The sequence below is a fragment of the Panicum virgatum genome, chromosome 9N (genome assembly GCF_016808335.1).
Source record: "Panicum virgatum strain AP13 chromosome 9N, P.virgatum_v5, whole genome shotgun sequence".
Taxonomy (NCBI): Eukaryota; Viridiplantae; Streptophyta; class Magnoliopsida; order Poales; family Poaceae; genus Panicum; species Panicum virgatum.
Genome location: NC_053153.1, coordinates 7,467,586 through 7,478,487, shown reverse-complemented (window position 1 = coordinate 7,478,487; position 10,902 = coordinate 7,467,586). Strand labels below are relative to the sequence as shown.

General features: G+C 44.9%; 1 protein-coding gene, 1 long non-coding RNA gene and 2 other non-coding genes across 4 annotated transcripts; 1 reads left to right on the top strand and 3 right to left on the bottom strand.

Annotated features, from left to right (window-relative positions):
• Positions 1-576: 576 nt before the first annotated feature.
• On the bottom strand, positions 577-1,452 carry LOC120690067. The gene is made up of 3 exons (XR_005681562.1): positions 1,251-1,452; positions 1,033-1,163; positions 577-956 (listed from the first exon to the last, which is right to left on the bottom strand). It is a non-coding gene; the product is annotated as an uncharacterized LOC120690067 (long non-coding RNA).
• Positions 1,453-5,110: 3,658 nt separating this feature from the next.
• LOC120693636 lies at positions 5,111-5,194 on the bottom strand. Its single transcript, XR_005683094.1, has one exon. It is a non-coding gene; the product is annotated as a small nucleolar RNA SNORD24 (small nucleolar RNA).
• Positions 5,195-5,331: 137 nt separating this feature from the next.
• On the top strand, positions 5,332-5,404 carry TRNAR-ACG. The gene has a single exon. It is a non-coding gene; the product is annotated as a tRNA-Arg (tRNA).
• Positions 5,405-5,916: 512 nt separating this feature from the next.
• On the bottom strand, positions 5,917-10,902 carry LOC120690062 (LRR receptor-like serine/threonine-protein kinase RPK2). Its single transcript, XM_039972579.1, has 3 exons — positions 7,355-10,902; positions 6,464-6,683; positions 5,917-6,349 (listed from the first exon to the last, which is right to left on the bottom strand). Exon 1 carries the CDS (start codon positions 10,586-10,588, stop codon positions 7,394-7,396), a length of 3,195 nt encoding a protein of 1,064 aa, XP_039828513.1. The 5' UTR covers positions 10,589-10,902; the 3' UTR covers positions 5,917-6,349; positions 6,464-6,683; positions 7,355-7,393.

Below are 10,902 nucleotides of genomic sequence, written 5' to 3'. Positions count from 1 at the left end.
AAATGCACTAATAAACGGAACGGTGCCAAAACGTACATGGGTACAATCTGAGGCAAGGAACAAGATAATGAGGATCTCCAGGTGGTGGATATAATTGTTTCAAGAAAACACAACCATAATTCTTTCCTAGTGTCAATATTCCAACAATACAAACATACACTTTCAATATTGGCGCAAGAAATATGACTAATCTAGTACAGATCAACTAAGATACATGGCCAAGGAAGGCAAATATTTTGGTTAAGGTGACAAAGAAAATATCAAAACTAAACATGAGAAGTGACAAAGCGCAGATGCCAAACAAGCTAAGAAACAGCAATAGATAATCGAGATTATTGCATACATATGTTGTCTGGCACGCAAAAAAGCTTAACTTATAAGCTCATGGGGAAGGGGAAAGTGAGGTAGTACAAGAGTTACTTGCTGCTTCAGATGCTCAAAAATTGTGTTCCATGGTTGGAAAAAGGCTCTTCTCATAGTTAAATGAAGCTTCATGCCAACAAAGATCCCATCACGAGAAAAAAGTGGCCCACCTTCCCAAGGCTAATAACACAATAAAGGTGTCAGGCAACCAGGGTCACATTTGAATGAAGTGGTATGGAACGAGAATTACTTATAAAATAAAAAAACATTTTATTGCTTGCATGCATATAATAATAGAAAAGAATAAAATTCTCATATCATCATGCAAGTGTACCTCTGAGTTTTTACAGGCAAGAACCAGATACCCTTAAATCACTACTCAACATCACAGTCCTTGCAATTAGTTTGCCAGAGATGCCACGCCCTAAAGCTACTAATAATAGCTCACCATGGGACGAAATGTCCAGCACATGTTTAAGTCCAACATGAACATCAAGGAAGGCATAGACGTTGACAACAGCAAAGTTCTGATCTAAATCATATTCAGCCAAAAACCCCTCATACACTTCATTGCCTTCATGGCGCACTCCAATCTACAAAATGGTACAGCAAGAATCACATAATGACCGGAAGTAAGCAAATTAGTAATGAATGATTGTCAGCACCAACCTTTAACTCAATATAATCTTTGTTTGTAGCACCATTGAGAGCTCTAACCAAACTTGCATAAGTCAGAAACCTTGTAAGATGGTTCCTCTGATCTATAGCTATCCCTGAGCATGAAAATAAGGTTGACTCTCCTGCAAAACATCACAATTTGAATCATTTATAACTGGTGGTGTCTCAATACATATTCATTGGACAACTAGAAGACTATAGAAGCATACCATTGCACAAAGTAATTGAGGTGACACTTCTAGACAAAAATGATTATTGCTCATCATTGAACATAGTCCAAATATCTTCATTTGGGTCCCCATACAAGCGACCTAGTTGAAAAAAAAATAAGGCGACTGTGAATACTCAAATGAAACTGTGTAGACGCAGGGACATAATTAGCAGAAAAGAGGAAGAACTAGCATACCTGATAATACTGACCCAGTCTTGCGAGCTTTTCTGTTCTTACGAAAGCTTCTAGTGGCATTACTGCCCCTTTTATCTTTCCGCATCTTTTCCAAGATCGAAACATAATTTTTCCTCAGGCGAATGGGAGAACAGAAACCCCTATAATGATGGTAAAGTCAGCGGTGGCCCCAAAGCGAAATTGGCCGGAAAATAAATAATTACTGCTGCTAGCATTTAGGAAAAAACAAAAGACCAAAATGTGAGGTCACAAGCGGTAAAGCAACAATGTAAAACAATAACCGACGAAAGGAATGCTAATATTGGCCTTATGTCATGGCTGCTGGTCCTCGACATAAGCCGGAAACACCAATGTTGACAATTTTGGTTGGGGTCCCCAGAGAAGGCGGCCAGCTAGCGTCATTTCTTAGCTCAACTATCAACTATAGCATGGAAAGCTGACATGAAATAGACCGCGACAGTTATAGCTGATGCATGGAAAGTATCTACCGTACCAGCTAAGGTTTCAAGTGCTAGCTTGCTCCCCAACAGCATACATGGATGGTATCTTGGAGCAAAGGGCGTTACCACAGACACAATTGAGAAAATAGTTCACTTAAGCCTCATATTCCCTTTGGTGCATATTGTAGCCACTGCTAGAAAAACAGCCTTTAGTACCGGGCCGGAACCCCCCATTAGTACCGGGTAGCTGACCGGTACTGCTTGTCCGGTACTAAATGGCACCTCATTTAGTATCGGTCAAGCTGCCCGGTACTAAAAGGTTTCTTTATCCTTTGTGCCCAAACGTTGCTTTTTCATTCCCGCCTCTTTTTTCCATTTTCATTCTTTTCTCTTTCCCACACCGTACCACCGTCCGTCATATTCAAAAAGTACCACCGTCCGTCATATTCAAAAAATCACATCGCAATCACAAATATTACAATCATTCTTTTCTCATTTTCTTTCTTTTTTCTTTCCCACAACACCGGTCATCACAATCAAATAATCACATAACAATCACAATCACAAATTTCAGAATAATACATTTTACAATCACAAATTTAAAAAAATCAGAAAAAAATGTGACGAGCAGCGCCGCCAGGAGGGCCGAGCCCCCGCGCATCGCCGGAGGGGTGGCCGGGCCCCGCGCGCCGTCGGAGGGCAGGCCGGGCACCCGCGCGCCGCCAGAGGGCGGCCTCCACCCACGCGCCGACGGAGGGGCGGCCGGGCACCCGCGGCCTCCACCCGCGCCCAGCCCCCGCGCGCCGCCGCTGGAGGCCGGCCTGGAGGCCACCGCGCCCTGCGTACTGCCTGAGAGGGAGGGAGGGAGTGAGAGGATAGCTGGAGGAAGAAGATTGAGATAAGAAGATGTGTGGCATACTGGATGGTGGTCGGTATTTAATAAGGACGGTGGTGGTGGAGAAATTTAGTACCGGTCCGTGTCTCCGACCGGTACTAAATGTCGCATTTTAGTACCGGCCGGTATTTTGGTCCGGCACTAAAATGGTCCATTTTAGTGCCGGACCAAAACACCGGCCGGTACTAAAATGCGACATTTAGTACCGGCCAGTGTCTTAGCCCGGTACTAAAATGGTTCCGGGGGCTTCCAAATTTGAGCCCGGTAATAATATTGCCCCGTGCCAATGTTTGTACCGGACTAAAGCATGCCCGGTACTAATGGCTATGGACGAATGAGACTTTTTCTAGTAGTGAGCACACTGGTATTACGGTAGTCATCAAGCACTAAAGTCAAGCACTAAAGTATAGGCTTTACCTTCCATTGGACTAAGGGTCTGTTTGCTTCGTTACCTGAGGTAGCACACACCGAGCTAAGGCCGCGCTCTGCACTTGCAGCAGACAAAATTGGCACCAGAGTTCTAGCGTGATTTGGCAAGCAAATGAACTAAGTGGATGCCCAAGTATGTGCAGTCCGCCGCAAGTTCATCAGAAACCAAACATCAGCTAAGGTTGGTGCAGCGAGTTTTGAGCAGTTCTGGTCGAGAACCAATCGGGCCTAAATGTAATATACAACTTTGTCTATACAAAACCACCATAGAAGCAGGCAAGCAGCCGTATATTGCAGCCTCACAAATGAAAATTTCACGTTTTTAAGATTTCCACTTGTCCGTCTAGATGAGGCAATGCAAAACATGTTGGTAGAATTTGATTTAGATACTAACATGCTTCACTGAAACAAGCTCTTGATCATTCAAAAGGAATACTATGGAACTAATATGAAACCGCACAAGGATATTCCTTGTGCTTGCTGTAGTGCTACTTGTAGAATTGAACAATATTGTACCACCCAATAAATCGATCTTATTGAAAGAATTCAAACCGCTAAACTACACGTTCCGATTAGATGGGCACATGTAATCGGCTGGACGTACCAAGAACAAACACCACCGCATCCCAATTACCACACGTTGGGCACAAAAGTTGGATTTCGGCGTTACCCTCTGCTACCACAATTTTCCTTTTTTTTTGGTAAGATCTGGGATTTCAGATGCCTCAATAGGAGGGAAGAGATGAGAAGGGCGATCAGGTACCTGTCGTACAGCCTCAGAGGGCGCATGGCGGCGCGGCAACCCTGCTGGCACCCCTAGCAGGATCGCCTGCCGTCGCTCGGGGGGGTGGGGGGGCCTAGAAACTTGAATTATGGTCCATTGGATCTAAAATGTGCGGCTTGATATGATGGCTATAGTCCATCGGTACATTTGCGTTCAATACCCTGCGTTTGGCAACTAATACGTGGAGGTAGAAAAATTAATGATGGGAGTTGACCAAAAAAATTCACTTGGAATTTTAATTTTCAGTATTATTTCTTTATTTGGTTTTTGGAGGAAATTAATAGTGGGAGTTTAAAAGAGAATTCATATTATTTGGTATAGGAAGTTAGAGGTGGAGGATCATATCGAAGTCATAATTAGCGGTGTAGATGTACATCCTTAACTCGATGATTAGCCGTGTTTAAGAGTTCAACAGGGAATTATATTTAATTCAGAGTGGAATATGTAACTCTATATCACCCAACCAAAAAGAGGCTTGCGAGAGCCTCTTGGCTGCTTTCCAGTCCCGTCGTGCCGCGTATCACGCAAAATAAATAGTTACTTCTGAAATGTTGGGCGTTTTTGGAGACAGATTATGGAGGTAGAGAAAAGACGCATGGGCTCAGAATCAGGGAGGGAGGATGAGTGCATGGACAGCAATTTGTGACTGTGTGGATAAAGGCGATGGGGGTGACTTCTAGCATGCAGATGGTAAAATAAACATAGGGTCCACATGTAAGACCGGAGACATGTGGTAACAAAAGTCTAGCTTTCATTATGTGGTCATGTTTATTTTCATCACTAAAATCTAGTCAGCTATTAGCCTAGCATTTTGTGATTCCTTATGTTATGGATTCCTACGATAAAAATAATCTAAATTTTACATTCCTGTATTTTGGAATCCTATAGTTTTTCAATATTCACTTCATTTCTGTGTTTTTTTCCTATATTTTGAATTCATTTGTTCTACACATGCCCTGTAGCCATGCAAATCTTGCAAGCAACGTAAGATAGCCCATTCCTTCCGCACCCGCTGTGAGAGCCTGAGATATGAGAAGGGTGTGGCACATCAGAGTGATCGGTGTATGTATATGTATTAGTAATTTACAATACAACGAATACACTGATCAAGTAATGGCCTCCAGAGATCTTGGTGGTTTAGGATCATCAAATGGGAGCACCCATCAAGAGTAGCAAATATTTTGATCACATCACCGGCTGATCACGCGGTTAGCCTCTTTGATCATCGATTGGTCCACAACCAAGTACTTCGGAATTCGGATCATTATGTGTAGCAGGTTATCGCGATTAATAATATACTAGATGTTAAGCTACTAGATCATGTACTAACATCAAGGACTCCGTGGCCCAATGGATAAGGCGCTGGTCTACGGAACCAGAGATTCTGGGTTCGATCCCCAGCGGAGTCGTTGTATCTCAACTTTTTTCCCAAGTGGCATTCCAGTTCTGTTCAATATTTTTGATACTCTGTACTCTATGCCTATGGCAAAGCCTTTGATGTCTTCCCTCAAGCAGGCAGTGAGAAAAAATAGTGCTCAGGTAAGTCTGAAGACTCCAAGCTAAGGCCCTTAATTTGTGTGGAATCTTGACCATTAATGGTCTTGTTTGGTTTAGTTCTTTCAAGAAAATAGTAACACTTTGACCGGTGCTAGGTAAGTCAGAAGACTCAAGCTAAGGCCCTTAATTTGTGTGGAATCTTGACCATTAATGGCCTTGTTTGGTTTAGTTCTTTCAAAAAAATAATAACATTTTGACTGGTAATTACGGTGTCAAACAAAGGCAGTTTACAAAACCTACTTCAGAACCTTGCGCTAGGAACCCTGAAGATTCCAATGAGGCCTTTGACCGCGTGATTTGAGAATGGTACTGTAGCATCACTGTAGCTAATAATTACCGTCATTAGATTCATCGCAAAAAGTTATACCCATCCTTGAAGAGGTTTTGCAAATAGACTTCATTTGATCGTTCATGCGGAGGCTAGAATATCTGTTCTAGGAAATCTAGAATGGAACCAAACGGGCCAATCTCTACTATTACAATATGAACTAAAATGACAAGAAAGTGATATGTACAATTACATAGGCGGTCAGCGAAGTGATTAGATAGTTATGGTTTTGCCTTGATAGACATAAGTGCCATCCAGTCGCTCTTACAAGTCCTCCAGGCCAATCCTTTTCCACTGACTGATCGCACAGAAGGCCAGAACTGCCAGATCCGTGGTTTTGCTTTGATAGATGCGTTCCATGGTACAGGGTAGTCATCTCCCATCAGGAGAGCAGCTGAGGCACCTTGAGCCAATTTAATTGCTCGGTAAGGCATAAAAATGCATCAAGGTAACTGGGTTGTGCCTCATCCTGCACGGGGCAATGAAGTCGACAGAGGGTGTCCTCGGGTTAGGCAATGATACATGAACGAAATTTTCCAAAAAAGAAACAACAGTGCCATGGGTAGTAGAAGAGGCTGCTTACAGCTTTGGCATTTGGCAAGCATGGCAGAACTTCCTCTGGGTTGCAGTGGCATTGAAGCAATGTCGTGTTCCATACAGCAATCCAAGGCCACATAATCAATAAGGGTTCAAACACCATGAGTGTCCTGCTTGAGGGCTCCTTGAGAAATGGCATTTGAATTGCTCGCCACCAGTTTGTTGGGAACATTACTGGTAATTGCAGTCACCAGAACAGCAACAGCCTACATACAGGAAAAAAAAGTACAGAACGTTTCAGATTTTGATGATAAAGATGACACACACATGTCAAAAACCTATATAAATGGGCATGGCATATAGTGAGCAGCCACATAATGAAACAAGCAGCTACTTTTTTATTAAAAAAAATGACCTCAGGGAGAAGACATCCCCAAGCTTTGTCATAAAGGAGGGGAGAACCAAACCCGAGCTGGCCAGGCAACTTGCGCAAAATAGTTCTCAGGGAGATATCTAACATGTGGACATGCAAGCACCTGGGTTTGAGGCTTCTGATCCCAGGTGGGTGTCCTCTAAAACTGGAGGGTCTACCAATGGAACTACCCATCAATTCTCAAGCAAGCAGATGTTTCTACTATTATTGATATCGATCAGAACACATACGAAACCAACCCCAAAAGAGCAATTTCATATATTCTGGTGCATGCCATGCTTCTTCCAGAAAACAGTATCCATAGGACAACATAATTAAGTGGCGACTTGCAATGGGGCAAAACGAGCACAGTTATTGTACAAGAAGATTCATGGACGCTTATATTCGATAAGGTCCATGGCTCCTAAAACACAATCATGTGCTATCAGTACACCAATCATAATCCAAATAAATAACTATTTGGTTGAGTACAAAGCAAAAGGACAGAAAAAATTGTTATTTTACCTTGCTCTTAATTTGCAGAAGCAAGTCAATCCATCCTTGCTATCCCTGGTAAGATGGAGGTCTAAGTTCCTTTAATCGCCGAACAACTTGCTTCATTGTGGGTCTAGAAGAAAGAGAATCTACTGTACACTTGATACCCAGGTGTAGAATTTCAACAAGGTCATCATGCGGGGCCACATCCCACAGCCCTTCTATGAAGAACTCACGAGCTCGCCCCTTCTGTAGAAGCATGCAAGCCCAGGCAACTATGTTGAATCCATTGCCATATGGAGAGAAAGAAGGATCCAGTGCCTTTTTGTCTGAAATAAGTTCAAGAAGTACAACTCCATAGCTATACACATCTGCCTTATCAGAAACACGGCATGTCATCGCATATTCTGGAGCAACATATCCAAAAGTACCCGCCACACCAGTGGTTGCATGTGTTTCTGAATTTCCAAGCAGCCTTGCTAATCCAAAATCAGAAAGGTATGCGGTGTAATCATTGTCAAGCAATATGTTACTTGGTTTGACATCCCTGTGTAAGATGCGTGGAACGCAATTGTCATGAAGGTATGCAAGTGCACGTGCAACATCTAGAGCAATTTTATGAAGCATTCTCCAGTCAATAGGTCTCTTAGTCCTTTCTTGTATGAACCTTTCCAAATTGCCACCAGGCAGAAAATTATATATTAGAAACATCTCTGAGTCGCTGAGATGGTATCCTATGAGTGTCACAAGGTTGGGATGGCGACAACACCTCCCAAGTGTTTTGACCTCTGCTTGGAACTGCTGAATACCTTGGAATCTTCCAATAGCAAGCCTCTTTATTGCCACCAATTTTCCCGGTGCGACCTCAGCTTTGTATGTTGCTCCGAAGCCACCACTTCCAATGCAATTACTTGCATTGAAGCTGCCACTGGCACGTAAAACAGTCTCATATGTCAAAGGAGCACCAATATCAACAAAAACAGTGACTTCCCTTTTCCTGAGAGAACGTCTTGACGGTCTTGATGCACATTTTCGTGTGTAAACATAAAGGATGATCAGAGCCAGGAGAACAGCAACAATCGCTGACGCTGAAGTTATTGAGGCAATCTCTATTTTGCTGAACCCACCGCCACCATTGCCATCAGGAGCTGTATTGTCAGCTGGTGGATTAGTGTCTGCCTCACTTAGAGCTCGGACATTCATTAGTGGATCAGAGAGTGCTGACAATCCACAAGGTTGGAGGGATGGATTTCCATGAATACTGTCGCATGTCAGTAAGTGAAATTTTGAAGGCAGTGGCCCTGACAAGTCATTGAATGAAACATTGAATATTGACAGCGATGGAGAAGAGGTAAGATCAGGAATGTTTCCAGAGAGCCTATTATTATTGAGTAGAAGCACACTGAGATCTCTTAGTGTCACAAGGTTACTTGGGATCTTCCCAGCAAGAGAATTAGAAGAGAGATCTAAAACCTTCAGTGATCTCAACTGACCCAAACAGGATGGTATTCTACCACTAAGGTTGTTACCAGCTAATGATAGAAATTTCAAGCTCTTGAATTCTTTGAAACTAGCAGGTATTTGGCCCTGCAGCAAATTTCTGCTCATGTCCATCTTGACAAGAGCTCCCAACGAACCAACATTATCAGGCATCACTCCTGATATTTGATTGCCAGCTAAATCCAAAGCTCTGATAGCACTGCATTTTGTGCTAAACTCTGCTGTGAACTGACCAGATATCTTGTTGTCTCGGAAGCTTACAACCAGCCCCTTCAAGCTGCTACACTTCTCCAACAGAATTGAATCCAGTGATCCACTGAATTTATTGTGATCAACAACAAACACATAAGACGTCTTGTTTCCAAACCTGTCTGCACTGAATGGCAAGGATGTAAGATGCCCTTCGAGATTGTTCTTTGCAAAATTATGATACACAATAGAACGCCCTCCAGAGTTGTAGAAACTCAATGACAGTTCTTCTAGAGTTTTCGAAATGAGGAGTGAAGAATAACTGGATGTTATTCCATCTAGCATTAGCTGAGATGCACAGACTTTATTCTCACATGCTGGAATTGATCCTGACAGCTCATTTCCACTGACATCAAACACATCCATGCAATGAGGACAGAGATCCTTATCCAGCGAACCAGATAATCTATTAGAGCTAAGGTTGAGAAACTTGAGGTTACTGCACAGCCCTAGCTCCCTTGGGATTGCTCCAGAAAGTAAATTCTCCCCAAGATTAACCATTTCCAAACTACGACACCTTCCCCAATTGTCCGGCACAGTTCCTTCCAGCCCAGCCCTTGGTGCCCAAAGAACCCTGAGCCTTGGCAAAGCTGTCACACTCTCTGGAATCCCCCGTTCAAACAGATTGAGCTCATGCGAATCCATTGAATTGAACTGGCTAGACAATATGAGAACTGACAAATCTGAGCAATTACCCAACTCTAATGGTACCGGTCCACTCAACCTGTTACCGGAGACATCTAAAACCTGCAACTTGCTCAGCCTTCCAATCTCTGCTGGAACAGAACCATTCAACAAATTGGAGAACAGCCGCAGTGAGAGGAGCTGCGCGCAATTCCCTAGACTCGAGGGAATGCTCCCCAAGAAGAGGTTTCCGGACAAGTCAAGCGTCTTAAGCTTGGGCAGGCCGCCAAGAGCTCCGGGCACCGATCCAGTGAATCGGTTGCCTGAAAGATCCAACCTTTCCAAATCTTTGCAGGTGGAAAGGGAGGAGGGGATCTCACCGTGAAGCAGGTTGGAATCAAGGGTAAGCACCCTCAGCCTCGGCGGGAAGACGGCCGGAAGGGCGCCCCGGAGAGAGTTCCCCGCAAGGTTGACCACCTCGAGCTTCTCCAACCCCCAGATCTCACTGGGGATCTCGCCGCGGAGACCGTGGAACGGAAAAGAGACCTGTTTCAGCTCGGTGAGGAGCCCAACCGCCGCCGGCAGCTCGCCAGCGAGCTCCCCGCCGGTTTCGAAGCGCCGTGAAGGCGCGGGCACCTCCAGAGCGACGACCCGGGACCTCGCGTCGCAGGTGACCCCCGGCCAGGTGCAGTGGTCGGCGGCGCCGGAGTCCGGAGACCACCGCCGGAGCAGCTCCACGGAAGGGAAGGCGTTCTTGAGCTGGAGTAGAGCCGATCTGTCCTGCTCCTGGCCGAGTTGCAACACGGCGGAAGAAAAGACGGATGCCGCAACCGCGAGCAGGAGCAGCAGGAGCGCGGCCGTGGAGGCCGTGCTCCGGCGAGCGGCCACCATCTAGATAGCCGACGGCGACGACCCGGGAATGGACCAGAACCGCAGGAGGAGGCGTCGCTTCCGGTAGGTGCAGGCGACGGGGAGGGGAGACTTACATGGGGGCAGAAGGACTGGAAAGTAATTAGCTAGATTCCGGAGGGGAGACAGCTAGTTTTTGCCTGCAAATTTCTCTCCCTCTGATGATCTCTCGCTGGCCTCTCCTCTTCTCCCGGGCTGCTTCTTCTCTCTCTTGGTTGGTGCCGGTCTTCGTTATGTTGCCTCCTTCGCTCCTCTTTCTTCTTCTCCGCCACCGTCCTCTACTCGTCGCCCAGGAC